The sequence below is a fragment of the Panthera tigris genome, chromosome B2 (assembly GCF_018350195.1).
Source record: "Panthera tigris isolate Pti1 chromosome B2, P.tigris_Pti1_mat1.1, whole genome shotgun sequence".
NCBI classification, from domain to species: domain Eukaryota; kingdom Metazoa; phylum Chordata; class Mammalia; order Carnivora; family Felidae; genus Panthera; species Panthera tigris.
The window spans coordinates 111159837-111182767 of NC_056664.1; the positions used below are offsets into that span (position 1 = coordinate 111159837).

At 34.1% G+C, this 22931-nt stretch overlaps 1 protein-coding gene across 3 annotated transcripts in view; it reads left to right on the plus strand.

Moving 5' to 3' along the window:
- NKAIN2 (sodium/potassium transporting ATPase interacting 2) overlaps positions 1–22931 on the plus strand; it is a 986091-nt gene that overhangs the window by 451725 nt on the left and 511435 nt on the right. For 2 of the 3 annotated variants that reach the window (XM_007078666.3, XM_042987109.1), the window contains exon 2: positions 7194–7331. The exons of the other annotated variant lie outside the window; for it this stretch is intronic. In XM_007078666.3, the coding sequence (XP_007078728.2) occupies positions 7194–7331 (138 nt within the window). The remainder of the gene's footprint in view (positions 1–7193; positions 7332–22931) is intronic. 3 annotated transcript variants of the gene reach the window in all.

A 22931-nucleotide genomic window follows, 5' to 3' on the forward strand; every position in this document is an offset into this window, starting at 1 on the left:
ATTTAAGCCACTGGGGACAGATCTCCTTTTGGTGATGTTTTCATTATTTGTCTTTAAGGCTTATTCCTTTGTTTTGTATTTAAAGAAAAACAATTATGTGGGAGGAGACAGAAAATCCTTGGTTTAACTAAAATAGGGTAAGTTGTTATTTGTGACCCAACATCTTATCAAACACTTTACAATTTTATTTAGTAAACAAACACCTCCCCCCCCCAACACACACACAGACACACTTGAAAACTGCAGTTACTCAAGAGTTGTTAAAATTTTTCAAGTAAAACTCTGTGCATGGCTGTGTCCATATCTTACATGTATAATTATTGTAGACTCTACTTCAAGTTTATTCTCTTAATTTCATATTTGAATCGGGACTCTTGGTGAGATAAAAGATATTTGTCTCTATCATATCTCCTGCCGATAATGTTTAAAAGCTGGCATATATGTTCTCACTTGTCCACTATGAACAACACAGAGAATCTTAAGCAGGGAACATCATCAATCATATCCATACAGAATTTTGCTTTGTAATACTGTGGTATTTTAGACAATGTCAAAAAGACCTCAGCATCTCAACAGTGTTGTAAAGACCCAGAAAACCTCTAAAGTCTTTACATATTTCCTGGGGTTTGGCTTAAAAAGAAGAGAAACCAACATGGGGCATGCTTTTTTATTCTGGAGCAGGCAGTCCAGATTGTGCTCGAGATTACAATTCACCATAGGAGACTGCAGGGGAGGGTAAGTAACCAGAATATGGATGAGATGTAGTGTGGCGACAAACAACTAAATACATACAGACATAAGAACTGGCAGCTTTACCAAAATGGGCAGACAAACAAGAAATAGAAAATGCACTGGGGAGTCAGGCAAGAGAATCATGAATCCGAGGCAAGATCTCAGAGTAGTGATATAGAAGTAGAGTCCTATATGGGTCAAGGAGACAGTACCAGAACTGTTTTCTTACCTCCTTCAGTGTTGTTTTAAGTTCTCTATTGGGCAAGAAACAAAAGAGTAGTTACAACTGGGAAGACACAATTGACCATACTTGACTGGAATGTAGGAGAAAGTCACAGCTATTTCTATTGACAAAATCCTGACAAACAGATGGCCATACGAGGTTCTGTCTGTCTGGAAGTTTATATAAACTTTCATAGTCCCCACAGATAAAATAAGAACTTTGGACCCATTGTGGGGACTGTTGTGCCCATTTCAGTTTTCATCATGATTTCCCCTCGTATTTCCTGCTTTCTATGCTCTAATAAAGCTAATTTTGTCAGTTATCTTCTCCTGAAACCAGTGAAAAGGCAAATCCTTTCTTTACTGATTCATGAAATTCTACAATTTCATGATGAGCTTTGTCATTTCCCTGAAGTTCACATGGATAACGGGGAGGGACTTTGCATAGAGTGCTCCACTTGCCTAGCATCTCAGTCTGGGTCTGTCTTATCTCTCCTCAGATACCTGAGAGTGGAAACAGTCTAAAAGCAGGACTCCTAAAGGAGAGTAAAGACAGTGAAATGGTGAGGGTGCAGGGAGGAGAACAGGCATGTCCATAGATAATTTCAATTTCAATTTCAATATATAATTTAGACACTAGAAACAATTTGGTTGTTACTAGCGTTTAATAACACACTCAAATTTCTTTTTAAATCTAGGAACCTGTGTTCTACTATAATAAAATAAAAAACTATATTTTTCTTCTCAAATTCTGTGTATTAGTTTTATTTCATATTAATTGTAATAACTTACAGATTACATTTTAAGGGCATAAAGTTACAGAAATATTGGGGAGGAAAATTTATTAAGAAATCTTAGTTAGTTATTCACAAAATGCAGTGTCTCAAGGAACCCAATTTTGAGTCCCACCAGTTGAAAACAGCTAGCTATAAACATCCCATTATGGCTTTTAGAAGATATCTTAAAGTGTTCATGTACATGTAATTGCCTTGTTAATACAGCTAAATGGCAATAGCTACCTAGGAAATATGAATTATTCTCAATTTGCCATGCAAACATTTGAAGCAAACTTGCTGTAGACTGAATACTCCCATTAAGGGGTCAAATTAATTTAACAAATTATTTACTTAATTGGGTCCAGTCTTCTCAGATATAAATTGAGGAGTGTAGAGTGAGTCTCGTCCAGTTTGAAAAGTCAATACATTTATCCTAAAGAGATCTCACAGGTGCTTTTTATGAATATTTGTTGTCATTGTTAGTAAGATGAATTCTACTTAATATACTTATAAGAAAGTTTTTGAAAACTGTTTCAGTTTAAGCGTGTTCAACTAGATAAACAGTGACTACTAAGATTCATGTTTATTATAATGCAAAAGAGTAGAGAAGTTTTCATATTTTAACAGTATATACGTTTATATCAAAGAGAATGAATAACACTTTTATAATATTTGGGATTTTGCGATCAGAATTTGACCCAGCATTTTCAGATCTAAGGATCTAGCCTATAGATGTACCAACACACATGTACAAGGTTGTTTAATGCACTCAGGTGTGGTATAGCCAAGACTTGGAAAAACCAAATGATTATCTGTTAAAATGGAACACTTAAGGGGCACCTGGGTGGCTCTGTCGGTTGAGTGTCCAACTTTGGCTCAGGTCATGATCTCACAGTTTGGGTGGTTCGAGGCCCACACAGGCTTGCTGCTGTCACCCAGCCAGTGCAGAGCCCTCTTCAGATCCTCTGTCCTCCTCTGTCTATCCCTTCTCCACTTGCACTGTCCCAAAAATAAATAAATATTTTTTAAATGGAGCACTTAATAATAAAGATATAATGTATGTGTAGGGTGCACTAATATGGAGAGACATCCACAAACATCACAAAGTGCAAGGGGAAAAACCATACCATTGCAATCCCATTTGTGTAAATAAAATTGTGTGGGAAAAATTCAAGACATATATATGACAGACAAATGCCTATGTGCTGGCATCTACATACAATATTTTCCTGAAAAGCTGTGTACTTAATAGAGTTTCCTCAAGACACGGTTGCTTCTGGGGAAAGAGAATAGGACTGATGGTTTCTTCAAAATTTGTTAAGTGTTTAAATGAGTGTTGTACCTTATATTTTAGGGCTGTTACAAACTCTATAACAGAGTTAGAGAAAGAGAGAAAAAATAAGTTATGGGTCAGCTTATCTATATAAAACTTACAAATAAAATTTTCTTTAATCCAAACTGAAACTCTGGTAAAAAAAAAAAATATTATATTTCAAGTAGGGATTTTCCCAGGAAGAAAAGGAAAATTTAACGTGGCAAAAACCATCAATATACACAATCGCATTCATGATATCAAAGAAAAGAATAAAGTGATTATCTCAATAGATGCAGAAATAATGATAAAGATTAGCTTGTGTTTATGTTAACAAATAGAAACATCATCATAATAGTAATGTAAAGGCACAGAATTCTTTATGGAAAGCAACAAGTTATGCATTAATAACAGGCTACTATGTAGAAACAAAACACAGAGAACAAAATTGACATACAGCAAAACTAACAAGCATGAGAGGGACTTATTCCATAACAATTTTTATATAAAAACGACACACAGAAACAGCAGCGGTAGAGACAGTTCCGAATTTAGGATTGTTTGGCTTACGATTCTTTGACTTTACAATGGTGTGAAAGCAATACATCTGCAGTAGAAACTATACTTCAGATTGTGAATTTGGATCTTTTCCTGGACTAGTGATATGGAGTACGATTGTCTCTAGTGATGCTAGACAGAGGCAGGGAGCCACAGCTCCCAGGTAGCTACAGATCACAAGAGTAAACAACCAGTACACTTATAACCATTCTGTACCCATACAACCATTCTGTTTTTCACTTTCAGGACGATATCAATAAATCACATGACATATTCAACACCTTATTATAAAATAGGCCTTGCGTTGGATGATGTTGTCCTATGGTTTGCTAATGTTAGTGTTCTGAGCACATTCAAGATAGGATAAGATAAGAGGTGCCTGGGTGGCTCAGTTGGTTAAGCGTCTGGCTTTGGCTCAGGACATGATCTCACAGTCCATGAGTTCGAGCCCCGCGTCAGGCTCTGTGCTGACAGCTCAGAGCCTGGAGCCTGCTTCAGATTCTGTGTCTCCCTCTCTCTCCGCCCCTCCCCTGCTCATGCTCTGTCTCTCTCTGTCTCAAAAAGAAATAAAAACATTTAAAAAATTTTAAAAAAGATAAACTCAGACAGGATGTTTGGTAGGTGAAGTATATTAAATGCATTTTGACTTATGATATTTTTGACCTGTGATGGGTTTATCAGGAAGTAATGCCATTATAAGTTGAGGAATATTTGTTTATGTTTTTCAAGGCCGTATACCTATATTTGTATGCCAGGTAATAGAAAGCACATAAAGCAAATATAATGGGAGGAAGCAAAATAACTCTGAGAACATGGGTTGAAGGAGGCAAAAAAAAACCAAAACAACAAAAAACAAAAACAAAAAAACAAATTTGCCTTGACTAATGATGATATGAACTGACAACTATGATCAAAGAAGTTCTCTGTATTATTCCAAAATAAGTAAGGTAAAAAGCAGCACATATCCTGTGACCAACATAGGTCTACAACATAAACTGTGAAAGCTTTTGTTTCTGAACTGGGTGTGTCACAAATCTACAACATTGGGAACATGGCCCACTGGCCATGCACAGAGCCTACTTTTTTTGTTTGTTTATTTGTTTGTTTAGTATTTACCATTCTAAGATATCAGGAGAATCACTTAGCCACCATACATCTGAGAGTTCTTAATCTGAAAAGCAAGACAATATTTACCTCTCAGACACATTGAGATAATACATGACTGGGGATTAGCAAGGATGCCCATCACGTAAGAAATGTTATAACTAGTATCTATTCTCTTCCCTACAATCCCATAACCCTTTCAGTGATTCCACAGTTAATATAATTCCTTTTTGAAGGAATTCTTAGAAAAGACTACTTCTATAAATTGTTATTCCCTTTATATTCTCTGAATTTTTCAGAAAATCTTCCCTTCTTTAGTCCCAGCTCTAAATAACAGGACCTATGATAAAGCTACTTATGATGGCTAATAGGGTCAATCAGAAACAGGGTAAAAGCGGGAATATTATAATTGAGGAATTGCACATTAACTTATTCAGTCTGCATAACCTTGTAAGTAATGTTTGATGAAACTATTAGTTCTGTCATTAAAAAAAAAGACTAATAAATGTTGACATAAATTCATTTTAGCCATGCAGAATTAGCAACTATATTATCATCTATATATTTTTTATAATTAACGATGGTACTGCTATTTTCTTCTATAATTGGTGCATTTATCGAGAGATTTCCCACTGTTTGACTAATGCGTTTCATCCTCTATACTTTTTCCCTGCTGTGTCCCCACAGTTATGATGCTTAAAATTTATAGAGTTTAGATTCCTCTTGCTGCTGTTTACATTCCTACTTACCGTTTATTCATAGGATGAGTTTAGAGAGTTCTAAGTTGGAGAGAGCTTTTATACAAATGATTAGCAGTTGCTCCGAGAACTGCCACTTATTTTTTTGGTACCATTAATAGATTCAAAAACAAGGGATACATTATACTGCCTAACATTACAAATGGGTCTCCTTTATGTGAAGTGTTGACTGCATGATAACAGTTGAAGGAATGTTTCATTAGAAGGCAGTTCAAGGTTTATGAGCCTGCAGTTATGTGCAATATTATTTACGTTCCACTTTTGCAACTCTGGTGGATATTGTGGATTTAGAATATGCAAGGTAGAACAGACCTAGATTCTCTCTTTTTTTAATCATTGCCAAGATAAGTGAAAATGAAGATTTGACAAGGCTGGATTACTGTTACAGCCCTTGGTTGCCTTAGGAAACAGAAGTGTTATGCAAACAGTTGTCATGAATTTATTTTCTTTTTCAATGCCTGTTGGGAATATGTGTTGTTCAGCTAAAGAAGTACAGTGGAAATATTGATCATTCAAGAAATCTTCAAACTGAGCTACAGGTATTTAATTTAAAAGCACACTGGCTGTTTTGAGAGTCAGTATGTCCTTCTGACAAGAAATATCATCAAAGCATAGTAATGTTAATAATGTAGGGGTTTTAAAATATCCTTTTTCTTTAAAGCCTAGATTGAAAAACAACCAAAGACACTGTTGAATCTTTGTGTGGAATACCAGGTCTTTTCACAATGTTTTACTCGCAACCGTTTATTATCAGGTGGAAACCTGAGGGCAGGCAGGAAGAATAAAAGTGAATTTATTTGATCTTATGAGAAACTTGATAGCTATCAGGTTTTACTTGTCAATATAAAATGGTACTTCTGGACTATCACAGCTTTTGTTTCATTGTTTAGTTGTTTGGTTGATTAGGTTGGTTGGTTTGTTTTGTTTTTCTTCTCTCAATCCTTAGATTTGTACCTGTGTCTTAATTGTAAAGTTGTAAACATAGATAAATGTAGGATAATTTTAAATGACCTACGTTCCTTGCTTTTATAACAGTGACACTTTGTTTTTATTTTTGCTTCTCAGTGTTTTAATGTCCTTTTTGCACCCTTTTGTCTGGTTATATACGTAACTGAGTATAACAAAAAAAGTCATTTTTGATTTATAATCCAGTATTATTTGGGTTAGAAGTCAAAGTCCTGAATTTTACAAATGAAGGATCAGTACCCCCAGAGAAGTGAAAGACTTACCTAGTCCTTTCTAGACTTAGCTAGTCACACAACCACAGTTAGAGGCAAATCTAAGTCCATAATCCAACTTGGTTGACTTGCTGATGAGTTATTTTTCCTCCACATAACTCCCATTTGTTTTATTTTTCAATTTATATAATGACATTTGAGCAGATCCTAACAACATACCCTTTGTGTGGACTTTGCAAACTTGCTGGTTGATGAATTCAAGTGTTAGTGCATATGACATATAATTTATCCTGTGACTGCACAGATGATATCCTGTGAATATGGCTTGATGCCTCCACAAAATCATTCTGAAAAGGATTGTAGCTGCCTATGGATCTACAGCCTCCATAGTGTTTCTTTGAAATATACCTGAAAATGTCAGTCTTACTATTAAAGATAAATGCCAGATATGGTAACACAGTTATAATTGCTAATTATAATGCAATATGATCCTTTTGCCGTCTCTTCTCTCTCACCACTGTGCTTACCTCTGTACCCTGTTTTACTATTCTAGGTTTGTGTGCTGGAGAGGCAAATATTTGACTTCCTTGGATATCAGTGGGCACCTATCCTGGCAAATTTTGTACATATTATTATCGTCATTCTTGGTTTATTTGGGACTATTCAATATAGACCTCGTTACATAACAGGAGTAAGTACCCTTCCTGCTTCTTTAAAAACATTGAAATACAGATGCAAACTACAAATGTCTTGAAAATTTATATGTATGTCCTCTCTTTGAAGTACTGTTAGTTTCTTTTCCTAGTTTCAGATAACATCTACAGTAATTGGAAATGTCAAGTTTAAAACACTTGACAGTGAATGTAATCAGATTGCATTTTCATAAATTAAACTTTCAGCAAGTATTCTATTGTAATTAAAAACAAACTATGCACTTATATTTCCAAATTATAAGATGGCGTCCTTTGATTTAACACATTTGGATGGGAGTTTTTCCCATTTTAAATAATCATATTTTACAAATTGAATAAAAGTAGTTTTAAGTCAATGCAAATGAACATATAGTTTTGATATGAAACTATTAACATATATTAGGGTTAATATTTGATACCTTTGAAAGCCAGAAGAGTCTGGATCATAGTCTCTATATTCTCCATAATTCTCTTTTTGGTTCAGAGGGAGTGTTTTGCATCTCCACTCAAGTTAAACTTACTTAACATAAAAGTGAAATCCAACTGTGTTGCTGTTGCTATGGGAACCATAACTTAGAATTTTTTACCTTTGTGTGTGCCTCAGATCTCAGCTATAGCTCTTCATTAATGTAGATTTTTTTTAGTTTCATCATTTTTTCTCTTCTATTTTTGACAAAGGAAAAGTCTATAAGTATTTATTTAAAATTATAAAGCAATTTGGTGGTAAAGGAATATATATAAGATAGTGCAGCTAGAGCTCTGCCTTGTTCAACACAAACCAGCAAGCCTTCTCGGGTTTCACAAAGGCCTCCTTCACATAAAAGATGCCCTCTTATGACCTGTTGTCTCAGTCATCTGGAACCTAGATAAAGCTCACTGATACTGAAACAGACAATGTGGTGACAGCTGGACCAAGGGATCCACTGTCTGGCTAAGGATGAGTGAGAAACCCATAGCTTTCTCCTCTGGGTGCGTGCCCAGAAATGAGCACATGTCCCCTCTAACGGTGTATAGCCACGTAAATCATGTATAATGTAGGATATGTTTTTTTGCAGGCTAAAGTTTTTCAATACACAAGATACGATAGCATGATTCATTTTCTTATATAAACTGTGATATGATCTAATATAGGGAAAAAAGCATAGCGATTGGGAATTGGTCTTCTGAAGTCATAATACTAGGATTGAAATCTTGCATCTACCATTTTTTTTATACTTTAAACAGGCATAAACTTGCCAATTTTTAGAGTTCCTACTTTTAAAATAAAAGTAATAATTATATTAATTCATGCTTTAATTAATGAATTATAAGCCATCATATTAATGATTCTTAATTTAACTGTTCTCTTTATTTGTGTAAATAATGTTCCTCTGATTATAATCTTTTTAAAATATAATTTATTGTCAAGTCGGCTAACATACAGTGTATATAGTGTGCTCTTAGATTGGGAGGTAGATTCAGTGATTCATTGCTTACATATAACACCCAGTGCTCATCCCACAAGTGCCCTCCTCAATGCCCATCACCCATTTTCCCCTCTCCCCCCGTCCCCCATCCACCCTCAGCGTGTTCACTGTATTTAAGAGTATCTTATGGTTTGCCTCCTTCCCTCTCTGTTTGCAACTATTTTTCCCCTTCCTTTCTCCCATGATCTTCTGTTAAGTTTCTCAAGTTCCACATATGAGTGAAAACATACAATGTCTGTCTTTCTCTGACTGACTTATTTCACTTAGCATAATACCCTCCAGTTCCATCCACATTGCTGCAAATGGCAGGATTTCATTCTTTCTCACTGCCAAGTAGTATTCCATTGTATATATAATCCACATGTTCTTTATCCATTCATCAATTGATGGACATTTAGGCTCTTTCCATAATTTGGCTATTGTTGAGAGTGGTGCTATAGACATTGGGGTATATGTGCCCGTACGAATCAGCATTACTGTATCCTTTGGAAAAATTCCTAGTAGTGCTATTGCTGGGTCATAGGGTAGTTCTACTTTTAATTTTTTGAGGAACCTCCACACTGTTTTTCAGAGCAGCTGCACCAGTTTGCATTCCCACCAACAGTGCAAGAGGGTTCCTGTTTCTCCACATCCTCGCCAACATCTGTTGTTGCCTGAGTTGTTAATTTCAGCCACTCTGAATGGTATGAGGTGGTACCTCAGTGTGGCTGTGATTTGTATTTCCCTGATGATGAGTGATGTTGAGCATCTTTTCATGTGTCTATTGGCCATCTGGATGTCTTCTTTTGAAAAGTGTCGATTCATGTCTTCTGCCCATTTCTTAACTGGATTATTGTTTTTTGGGTGTTGAGTTTGGCAAGTTCTTTATAGATTTTGGATACTAACCCTTTATCCAATATGTCATTTGCAAATATCTTCTCCCATTCTGTCAGTTGCTTTTTAGTTTTGTTGGTTGTTTCCTTTGCAGTCCAAAAGCTTTTTATCTTGATGAGTTTCCAATAGTTCATTTTCTGCTTTTAATTCCCTTTCCTTGGGAAACATGTCAAGCAAGAAACTGCTGTGGCTGAGGTCAAAGAGGTTGTGTCCTATTTTTTCCTCTCAGGTTTTAATGGTTTCCTGTCTCATGTTTAGGTCTTTCATCCATCTTGAATTTGTTGTTCTGTATGGTGCAAGAAAGTGGTCTAGTTTCATTCTTCTGCATGTTGCTGTCTGGTTCTCCCAGCACCATTTGCTAAAGAGACTATCTTTTTGTATTCCATTGGATACTCTTTCTGGCTTTGTCAAAGATTAGTTGGCCATACATTTGTCGGTCCAGTTCTGGGTTCTCTATTCTATTCCATTGGTCTGTGTGTCTGTTTTTGTGCCAATACCATGCTGTCTTGATGATTATAGCTTTGTAGTAGAGGCTAAAGTCTGGGATTGTGATGCCTCCCACTTTGGTTTTCCTTTTCGACAATACTTTGGCTATTCAGGGTCTTTTGTGGATCCATACAAATTTTAGGATTGTTTGTTCTAGCTTTGAGAAGAATGCTGGTGCAATTTGGATTGGGATTGCATTGAATGTGTAGATCGCTTTGGGTAATATTGACATTTTAACAATATTTATTCTTCCAACCCATGAGCATGGAATGTTTTTCCATTTCTTTGTGTGTTCGATTTCCTTCATACGTTTTCAATAGTTTTCAGCATGCAGAACTTTTATATCTGTGGTTAGGTTTACTGCTAGGTATTTTATGGCTCTTGGTACAACTGTAAATGAGATCAATTTATTGATTTCCCTTTATGTTGCTTCATTATTGGTGTATAGAAATGCAACCGATTTCTGGACATTGATTTTGTATCTTGTGACTTTGCTGAATTCATGTATCAGTTGATCATAATCTTATGAATATGTCATCTCCATCTCTGATAAAGCTCTTGGAATGAATATCTAGATGTGGATGAAAATTTTTGAATAGTTTCAAAACTCAGGCATTGGTTTGGAGGTGTAAGAGGAATTTGGCATTTAAAAAGTGGTCAATAAAGGTTAGTTATAATATGTTTCTCCTTACTGTTATTATTTTTTTAATTTTATTTAAATCCAAGTTAGTTAACATATAGTGTAATCATGATTTCAGGTATAGAATTTAGTGATTCATCACTTACATATAAACCCAATGCTCATCCCAACAAGTGTCTTCCTTAATACCCATCACCCATTTAGCCCATCCCCTCCCAACACTCCTCCAGCAGCCCTCAGTTTATTCTCTGTATTTAAGAGTCTCTTATGGTTTTCCTTCTTCTCTGTTTTTATCTTGTTTTTCTTTCCCTTCCCCTATGTTCATCTGTTTCGTTTCTTACATTTCTCATATGAGATAAATCATATAGTATTTGTCTTTTTCTGACTGACTTACTTTGCTTAGCATAATGCATTGTATTTCCATCCATGTTGTGGCAAATGGCAAGATTTTGTTCTTTTTGATCACCGAGCAATATTCCAGTGTGTGTGTGTGTGTGTGTGTGTGTGTGTATACACACACCACATCTTCTTTATCCTTTCATCGGAAGGACATTTGGGCTCTTTCCATAATTTGGCTAATATTTATAGTGCTGCTATAAACATTGGGGTGTGTCAGCCTCTTTGAATCAGCATTTTTGTATCCTTTCAATAAATACCTAGTAGTGCAATTGCTGGGTTGTAGGGTAGCTGTATTTTTTTAAGTGGTCAATAAAGGTTAGCTATATGTTTCTCCTTATTGCTGTTATTATTACTTGAAATGATACCAAACTTCATAGACTAGTGATAGGCTGGCAAGCAGTTTAAAATAGAGCAAAGTGTTCTAAGCTATTGGGTGAACTATTTATTCCCCATTTATTTCAGCCTGCTACAACCCTTAAAACAATTTTGTAGGATTCCTATGTATCAAAGTACAATCCCATCTTTTTAGGTAAAATACATACCAACAGATATTTTCAAGACAGATTGTTTGAGAGTAAAGATGCATGAGCTGAGAGTTAAGATGCCATGGGACACCTTTAAGATTGTTAGATATTTTATATAGCTAAGAGAGCCTCTGAAATCTTTCTGAGGTCTCAACAGTGTGTTTTAGAGCTATATCTTTGATTTGATCTTGATTAGCAAACAGCATTTTGAATTTCATCTAGAGACAGTATCTTACGTGGAAAACCTCTTGCCAGCTGGAGATACTATAAATGTGAAACTTATTTTCCAACTCCCCAAATCCTGAGTTGGAAATAATATCCTCTAAATTCTGCTTAAAACCTGAATTGTTCTTTCTTTACCTCATCTCTCTCTTACAATATAATATTATATGTGGCTAAAAGATGACAACACTGTCTGCTGTTTGCTTGGAAGTCCCCTTAGCCAGATCCACAAGTTGTTAGGTATATTTTCTGTCTTCCAGTGTTTCAGCAAATGATCAAGTTAATTGTTCTGATAGTAGTTTATTATGAATCCTTTTTTTCTCCAGTCCTCAAAAACAACTTTCTTACTGCCCTCCTTCCTGTCTTCAATGAGATCTCTTCACTGCCTTTCTGGCTTCCACCTACTACCATTTCTCAAAACTAATACTGTGTTTTAAGTTTATATTATAATATCATTTGAGTTTTGGTACCAGTCCATTTTAGTTATTTATTTCTGCATATTTTCTGTATAGCAGATTTCTGTATAATCAAATTAATGGAATCTAATTTCCATGATGCCATATTAAAGGTCAAAAGTCGATTCAGGAAAATAGAGATTTCACCATCAAAATGGAATTAAGATTTTTAGTTTCCCTAAAGATAGCAAGAGGAATTAAAATTAAAAGAAACTTGAGGAGTGCCTGGGTGGCTGAGTTGGTTAAGCATCTGACTCTTGGTTTTGACTCAGGCCATGATCTCACTCTGTTGCCAAGGCAGAACTACTTGCTATTTTCTCTTTCCCCTTCCTCTCTACCCCTTCCCCCCTTGCTCACTCAGTCTCTCTCTCTCAAAAATAAATAAATATAAACTTAAAAAAAAGAGGGGCATCTGGATGGCCAGTTAAGTGTCTGACTTCAGCTCAAGTCAGGATCTCATGGTTTATGAGTTCGAACCCCATGTTGGGGTCTGTGCTGATAGTGCAGAGCCTGCTTAAGATTCTCTCTCTCCCTGTCTCTCTGCCTCCTCCTCTAGTCACTCTCTCTCTCTCTCTCAAAATAAATGAATAAACTTAAAAAACAACTTGAATGGAATTATGGATATCAGAAATTCTGATCATTGAAGAATCTCTATTTAGCAGAAAAAATGTATAATTGGGGGCAAGCTGTAACTAACATTAATATATTGCTGCACTTGAGTAATTTCCAACAATCTCTGTGCACTGGAAACTTAGATACAAACAGTGAAATTTATTTTTCTCTCTCCTGGAAATATAGGTCTTTATTATTTCTTTGCCATATTATATGTTTGCATTATTAAACAATTAAGTATAAAAATAAAAACATTCACAATTTTACAATTGAAAACTATTATTAATATTTCTGCATATTCCCTTCATGTATGTGCAAATGAAACATGTCAGATTATGTTACATCTCAAATATGTCATCATTTCTTTAACATTCTATCAAACAGTTATAAAATTCATATGGATATTGTTCATTTAACCTTTCACATTCTTATTTATCATACTCTATAACAATATATACTATATATTGCGGTATGTTATATATTACATATTACATGATTTCCATTTTTATGATAGATAATTCCATATAATCATTTCTGTTAAAATGCTCTCATCTTTATTTGTGATTTCATTCATTAGGAGAAATATCTCAGTAGAGGTGAATCATTTTAATTTTAATCATTGTTTAAATCACCTTAAACAATTTTAAGGTTCTTAGTATATAATTGAGTTACCTATCCAAAATTAGTTTACTGAATTATCCTCCCACAAATGTGCAGTGTAGTCTATTTTACTGCGCTCTTGCTAACCCTGAATATTATCTGTTCTCATATTTATCAGTCTTATAGAAGAGAAATGTCATTTTTGTTTTGAATTGCATTTCTTATCTTCACAGAGTTGGACTTTTTCATGTGTTCATTAGCCATTTTCCACTTTGATATCCTTTTTTAGGAGGGTTGTCTTTGGCTTGGATTTATTTATCTTTACTCATTTTTTTGGAGTCAGTGTTTATCATAACAATTTTTATGTATTGATCACATAGTAAAGATATTTATCCTTTATCATAAATTGTTATTTGGGATGTTTATTTTTTTTCTTATTGAAATAAACTCCATGTCCCTTTGTGATATTTTCTATTGCTTTAAAAATTATAAAATTTAAATTTCATTTTGAAAAGTTTAATGATAAGGCTTCATTATCCTTAGTTCTGATTTTGATAAAACAAAAAGGCAGACAGAGTCCCTGAAATAGAGTCTTAGGAAAATGTGTGCCTTTTCACATTTGTTATTTGTAGAGTTTCAAATTATTGATGGAACATTTTATTCTATTTAATTGGGAAAAAATGATAAAATAATAGCATGTGACATCCTCTGAAACACTGAGCACAGTAGCAATAAATCCAATTTAGAAAATATTGGCAATGAGTTTTGTTTCCTTTACTAATCTCTCACATAAGAGTAAAGAAGAAATATTTAGAACAGGTAACTGGAACAAGAACACAATAGTACCCTTTGAGGGTCTCTGGCATTTCAAGGAATGTAATATGTTGAAGGAAAATAAAATAGATGTTTTCAATACTAAGCAAAGGAAATCTGAAGCCATAGAAAGCCTGTGTTTTGTATAATTCTTGGCAACATCAAGTCTCCCCAAAAAGTCCCAGTTAACTCTGGGTGTAATTTACAAATGCATACATACAAATGGCTCCCGTGAAAGTATTTCCTCATGTCATAAGTGAAATTGTTCAGCACATCTTTATTTGAGCTAAAGATACAGGCAAGCAGGATGTGATTTGGGTTATTCAGTTTATTAGTTAATGACCAAAAAATGTTAATGAGTTGTAGTGCTATAAGTAGTATAAAGTAATCTGAAGACTCTGTAGGTTCCTAACTGCTAAAGGCATGGCAATTTTCTTGGTGATATTACCAGAGGACATGTTGCTATAATGTTCAAAAATATTTCTTTCTTTTTCCTTCCTTTGTACCTTCCTCCCTACCTTTTTTCCTACCTTCATTCCGATCTTCCCACCTTTCTAGTTTTCTACCATCTTTCCATCCTTTCTCCTTTACTCCCTTCCTCCCCACTTTCATTATTTCTACTTAATTATTTTGTAAGAAAATAGAATATCTTATTTAGCTTGAACCTACTGGCTTGATCAAGGAAACCCAGTCCTAAAACTAGAAATAAATTTAAAATAGCTAAAAATCTGTTACTGAAATTTCATAAAAACAGAGAAAAATATAGCATACTAAGATCACAGTAGTATTTTTAAGAATCAGGTTGTTGTTATTATTGTTGTTGTTGTTGCTTACCACTTCTATTTCCCTCGACAGATGCTCTTAGACATCTTCCTCTACAAGTCCTATGAACCTCACATTAACTTTACAAAATTTTTGTTCAACTTCAGATGCCTAGGAAATAGCAGAGTTAGGATGTAGTCCCGAGTCCTACTAACCGCCAAACCCATGCTCTTAACACCTGTACTGAATTGCCTCTTAGGAGCACAGTACAGAGGGCCACAATCTATCTGACAAATGGAAACAAGTTTTGTTAAGTTGTTAGCAAATTTAAAATCCATTATGGCATTTGCAATTTGTAAAGCACTTAGATTTTAAATTGTAGTCTGTCATCCCTCTATTAAGGATTATGTTTTTAGCTCTGTATTTAATGAGGAAATGACCTCATGTCTCAAGAATTAAGAACAGAAAACATAGTGATGAATATTTTATTCTTGCAGAGTAACAGCATTACAGGGTATCCTTAATTTCCAGAAATAGTGATTTGGAATGGTGCTTTTTTCTTTTCTTACAGTAATCAGCATTTTGATGATGGTGATAATTCACATATCTGTATATATAATTTATATCTAATATATATTAATTAAAGGCAAAGTATCTCTTTCCACATCTGTTATTGGTAAAGAGCTTCAAATAATTGATAAGAGAATTTTTGTCTATGTAATTGAAAAAATACCCATATTATGTATTGTCCATATTGTTTGGTAAAATATGTATTAATGTATGTTATCATATGTAGTGCAGAGTTTTTTCATGACATCAGATTAGACTGCAATAGCTAATCCTAAAATCAAATGAATATAAATGATTGCGATGCTTTCCTGTTTGTTTGTTTTTTTTTTTTTTTAACTGAAAACGCAAGTGATTAAAATAATGTAGGTAAAGCTAATTTGCTATAATAGGGTTATGGTTAGAAAAAGAAGCCAATATTCATTCATCTTTATCCCTTGTGTTTTAAGAATGATAAACTATTAGACTATATCATTATACCCATTCTACTCATTATTTCAAAATAATAAAGAAAATAATTGTGTACTCTTTTTAGTTAATGCATTAAACTTTTAAGTGGTAATTTCTGACCATTTTTGAGAACTACAGTTCAATTTGGCTACTCGGTCTCAATAGTACAATTTTTTTTCAAAATATTTACATGTGCTTCTTAATGAGTATTGATTTGTGAATTGACACACATCCTTCTTCCCATTGAGGAGGAGGACACAGCATTAGGAACACAACAATGAAGCAGTTTCAGACAAGACTCACCTGCTTTGACTTCCTTGATTTTCTTCTCTTGCGCTAACATGCTAAAGAAAAGAAACGGCATGTCATCCTGGGCAAGGCCTGAAAGCCACATGACTGAAGCACCAAAAGACAAAGCTGTGGTCCATTTTGTAAAACATTCTGATATGACAGTTTGGGGAATGTATAGATACCGTAGGAGATCAGCAGAAAAGCAGGAAAGCAGATAGTCACATACACAACTTGTATGGAAAAAAAAAATCCCTAAATTTCTCGAATTTTCTTTTTTTTTTTTTTAACATTTATTTATTTCTGGAAGAGCACAAGTGGGGGAGGGTCAGAGAGAGGGGGACAGAGGATGGGAATCAGTGCTGACAGGCTGACAGCCGCAAGCCCAATGTGGGGCTCAAACTCATGAGTGGGAGATCATGACCTGAACCAAAGTCAGATGCTCAACCGACTGAGCCACCCAGAGGCCCACCCAGGGCTGTAAGTTGAATTTTTATGGTTCATGGAGCTTAGGTCTTGACATAGAATATAACCAACAGTAATAAATAAGAAGCACTTAGTATGTCCTATTTCTGGGTCATATGCTTTTTTAAGTTTTTACTGCTTAATTTCTTTAACAATGTTACCTCCTAAAAGTGTGTGCATCCCTTGCAGTCATTTCTAGGAAGTTATTAATCTCTGTACAAGCAGTTGTTTTGCCTCTTTCATTCATTTTTTCTCAGAGAAAAAATATCCAAAAGAAAACTTATTGCTGCTAACGCATTAAAAATGCACACTTTCTGTGTTCAGGACAGAAAATCAATGTAGATTAAAGATGAAGAGACTTGAGATAGTAGCAAATTAACAATGCTTCTAATGACTTAGAGTAGTTGTGAAAATACGTCTTTTCCCATAAGCCTGGGAGGGGGAAAAAAACATCATTACACGTTTTATGGATTTAGCCTGTAGTCCTAAAATAAATGTAATCATGCAACATGGTAAATGCAATTTATTCTCAAAAGGAAGTGTTCCCTTGGGGAAGTGTGGGTCATTTGTTCTACAAGAAGATACTTTGTGCTCTCATTCTGGTGTTAGGCTGTGACTAAAGATTTATAGAATACGGTAAATAAAAGTAATTACCTTTTGACAGTCTAAATTCATGTTTGTAAATCATCTAATAATTTTTGGGAAAAAAATTAAGAAGAAACATGTTGTGATATATATGTTTATATTTCTTTTAAAAATCTAGTTACTTCAGGTATATATTTTATAGAATCAAATAACCAAATTGGATTTATGACAAAATATAAGTCCTTTTTCTTACCTCTTTCCAGCTGGTCCTAATCTTTTTATAGTTCTTCTGGGATAGAAAGATAGATTGACCTATACCTATACCTGTACCTATACCTATATGTATACCTATACCTGTACCTATACCTATTTATATCATCTATATACATAGAGAATATACCCCAGAGGTTTCGTAAAAGTGAAATCATTTTAGTCTAATTTACTTTTGGATCATACTTTGTTCCTACCTCCTAATCCCCAGTGTTTCTGGTTGTTCTTTTTTTTATTCTTATAAAAGTGAACTGGGTTCTTTTTTCTTTTCTTTTCTTTTCTTTTCTTTTCTTTTCTTTTCTTTTCTTTTCTTTTCTTTTCTTTTCTTTTTTAGCAGTATCCTAAATATACTTCCAATTCTTATTCATTCTATCTATTGCTTGATCTTCATTCTACTGTTATTTTGGAAACACATTGCTTTCCTCTTCGAATTTAGACCATATTCTTCATATTTGACCATGATTTTATCAGTAGCTTTTTATTTTAATGGTATGCCCTTCTTCCCTGGAGACTTCTCTCATACTACTCTCTCCTTTTATTTTATCTAATTTGGTTGCTCTCTGAGCCTGTTAGACATCTATCTTTTCTGCTCTGTTACCCGAGTTAGATTCATGCTTTCTTAGACCCTATGAATTTTCTTTCTGAAACTCTTTGCACAACTTCCTAAAAAGGCATGTTTGCAAAGTAAACTTTCTGAATTGATTCTACATTTATACTTGAGTAATAGTTTTGTTATATGCAAAATGCAAGGTTGAGAATCATTTTTCTTTAGGACACTGAAGTCATTGTTCAGTTGTACCCTAGGAAGTGGCATTACTGATGGGTAAGTCTGATATCAATCTGTTCTTTAATCTTTTGTAAATAACTTTTAAAGAAGTTCTTGAAATATCCATTTTATCCTTGTTGTCTTAACATTTCAAAATGAGGTGTCTAAGTGTGGACGTAATTTAAAATTTGTAGGTCTTTTTTGGGGCGCCTGGGTGGCTAAGTTGGTTAAGTGACTGACTTCAGCTGAAGCCATGATCTCACGGTTCATGAATTCCAGCCCTGCCTTGGTCTCTGCTGACAGCTCGAGCCTGGAGCCTGCTTCAGATCCTGTGTCTTTGTCTCTCTGTGCCCCTTCCCCACTCATGCTCTCTCAAAAATAAATAAACATTAAAAAAATGAAAACAAAATTTGTAGGTCTTTTTTGATTTGAAAACACATGAATGCCTTCAACTCTGCACTTTGCTTGTATCATTTTTAATTTTTTTAATGTTTATTTTTGAAAAAGAGAGAGAGAGAGAGGCACAGTGTGAGCAGGGGAGGGGCAGAGAGAGAGGGAGACACAGAATCCAAAGCAGGCTTCATTCAGGCTCTGAGCTGTCAGCACAGAGCCCAACGCAGGGCTGAAACTCACGAACTGCAAGATGGTGATCTGAGCCGAAGTTGGACGCTTTACCGACTGAGCCACCCAGGCGCCACTGCATGTATCATTTTGATGATTCTCTTGGCTTTTAGATATTTGCCTTTTTTATGCTCAGATCATTTCATTTAGCAGTTTTGATATATTATAGCTATTTGTGTATTTACTTAATTGTTTAAAAATCTCTTTTTTTTTTTTTTTTTTTCCTCTGGAAAGATAAATGCTTGGCTGGTTCTAAAACTGGTAAAGGGATTATCCCTATTTTCTGGCCCACTTTTAACACTCATTTTGGTTCACATGTTCCTTCCTTAAGTCTCCAGAATATACAGAATTATGCCTAACAGTTCAGCTTCCTTGGTGTCTGTCACCCCCCCACCTACACAGTGGACTGCCAACTGTTCCACTCTCTTTATTAATCAGTGCATGTAGGTCTGGTGTTCCTCTTCCAGCAGTTGGCTGAAATATCTTTGCTGCTAATGCTCTATTGCTAATAGTTGCAGAAATATACATGTTGCATGCTCAGATTGCCTTTTGCCTCAAAAGTATAATAATAACCATTAGTGCATTTTACACATTTTACTTTGAGATCATTTTCTTGGTATCGGTGAGATCTGACAGAATGACAAAAAAAAAAAAGGTTGTACAAAGATGTGGAAATTCAATGACTTCTATTTAATTTTATATTCCCAGATTGCTCTTTGAATCTGTTAAATCAATTTACAATTACTGTAAAAGGTGCAAACGTTTGCCCATATCTTGAGATGTTTATCTTCTAGTTAGTTTATATTTACAGATATTAACCTGCCTTGATATTATAGAACTAAATCTGTCAGCCTTCAAAATGTATTGAAAAATTTTCCAAATCTCTCTTTCAATTTTTATCTAGTAAAGTATGTATATTTTCCAAGTTTCTTGTCTTGATAATGAAGATATACCCACCCTAAGTTATACATATAATATCCTACATTATTTTCTAAGATATTTATTGTTTAATATTTATAGTAAACTTTTAATTCATCTACAATGTATTTTAATATTTAATATTAAGTAGGGCACCAACACTATTTTCTTCCATATGGGAAACCATTTTTTCTACCCTTTATTTTCCCAAATAATTGAAATACCTTATTGGTTTATATTAAATTATCAAATGTACTAGATTTTTACTTCTTGATTCTCTTTCACTGATTTATTTGTATCCTATGTCACTATCTAACTCGTGATTATAATAAGTTTATAGTATTGTGACAGATGGTAAAACAAGTCTGCTCACTATTTTACTTGTTCATAACTTCCTTGGCTATTCTCCAGCTTTATTCCTTAATGTTAATTTAAAAATAATTATATTCAATTCAAAACAAAACAAAACCTATTAGGATTATAATTAGAATTTCTTTTTAAAAAAAATAATTTGGCAGAGGAATAATTTATGAAGTTTAGGCTCCTGATCCAAGAATTTAATATGTCATTCTATTCTAATCTGTCTTATTTTGATCTTCAGTAAGACCTTGTAGACATTTTTATATAGATTTTGTGCCATCGTTGTTACATTTATTCATATGTGTTTTGTAGGTTTCATATAATATCTTCCCCTTTCTAAGTGCTTATTATTAAAATGGAGAAAATATTTATTTTGGCATATTTTCATGTCTTGAATTCTCTTATTAACATAGTGAAGTTTTTCTAGCATATATTGATTTTTTTAGCTAATATCTTTAAAGGGAAACTTTTCTTATCTATGTCTGGTATTAATAGTGATTATTTTATATTCTTATGTATTCACAAGACTCTCCAAGGAAGTGTTCAGTATAAGTGGCAATAGGAAGAATCTCAGTCACGTTCCTGAATTTAAATGTAAAGATTTTAGTATTTTGTTATTTATTTTATAATTGCTATTCAGTAAGTAGTCTTTATTACATGTAAGTAGTTTCCTTCAGTTATCAGGAATGACAATATATTTTATTAAATGTTTTTGAACTTACATTAGTATGATAATATTTCTTTTTTTTTTTTTTCTGGATGCATTCAGGTAGGTTGATAACTGTTCTGATATTAAGCCAACCTTCCTTTGCTAGACTATGCCATATTTGTTTGTAATATATTATCCTTTGCTTCAATTCCTGTATTCTACTCCTTATATTTTTATTTACACTTTTTGGGACTTTCTTCAAAAATTAGATTGATCCATAGCTTTTCACCCATAATATTTTGCAAATCATGCAAGCTTCATAGAATAAATTGGGATTTCCTTCTGTGATCTGGACCAGTTCAAATAGGATTGGAGATATTAATGTTTCTAGGACTCATCCGAAATAATCTAGTCCTGATTCTTTCATAATAGTAGCTATTTAATCATCTTTCCAATATATTCTGCAGTAATTGGTCTTTTTCAGGTTTTCCACTTCTTGCATGATTTCGGTAATGTAAATTTTGAGAGAGCATCTATTTTCTCGAGGTTTCATTTTATGTTATTGCTGTAGAGTTTCAGGAATACTTGTTTGTTTGTTTGTTTGTTTGTTTTCTTTTTAAAATATCTTCTTTGTCTCTGGTTTGGTGTCTTTTCTCATGCCTTTCTTTTTTCCCTTCTTATTTCATGTATGATTATCCCTGAATCAAGAGAAAAGCGAAAGCAGGTAATATCGAAGGCATCTCTTTCCTGTTCTTGCCCTCCTCCCTCATTCTGCAGCAATAGGAAGAAGCAGGGTCTTGGCAGTACCTACCACCTCCAGTATATTTGCTAAGTTTTATGGCAATGGATGTGGCAAATTGATGATGTTGATTGAAGTCATTTCTTGATTTACATTTTCTTAGCTAGACTGTGTGTTAAATAATTATAAGCAACCGTTAAAAAAAAAAGATTGGGGTGAAACAAAGGATTTCCGCTTCAAGTTATTTAATTCTGAAATTCACCAGCAGTTTTCACTTATCATTCCAGTGAGATGGACACTAAATAAAGAAGTGGTCTTGGGGAGTAGTAATTCCTGCAAAACCGCCATTGTGTAACATTTTTTATGCTATTTATTTCAAAATAAATCTTTCTTTGCAACAATATCACAAAATACTCTAAAGTTGACCCTTCAGGTGCCTTGTGAACAGTTTTCCTTGCAGGATACTTTTTGATTGCCCAGCTGTCTCTTTAATGGAATAGTTGTCATTTTCCTGGTCATTTTTGTGTTGTATTTGTAGACATCTTGTCAGTGGTTTTTGGAAACCTTGACTCATCTGGGAACTCCATACACCAGAACATGTTATCTGAACTCCACAGTTAAACCTCTGTCTGCCTACACCTGTCATTTTCTGGAACACAGTGGGATCAATTTTTTCTATCCCAATTGCCCCCCCCCTTTTTTTTTCCTTTTAAAGTTACACCTGTATTTAAGGGATTTGTGAAAGAAATGTTTTGCTGCATGTTTTAAAATCATTCTATCTAGAATTTATTTGTATGGGGGAAGGGGGTGCTGGAATTACAAAAATAACATGTGTTTGCAACAACATACCTCTTGGAAGAGAAGCTGCTAGTTTTTAACTAATTTCACTTTTCACAGTAACAGTGAAATTGAAACCACAAGACACTTTAATTCTTTTATCATTGTTTTGAAAGGTTAGTTTTTGATTAAAGGCTAAAATGCTTATATTTACATTTAAAGTTACACTTTCAGAGTAGTTTTTGTTGAAAAATTTGTAATGAGGCAAATTATATTTTGACATAGTTGTCAT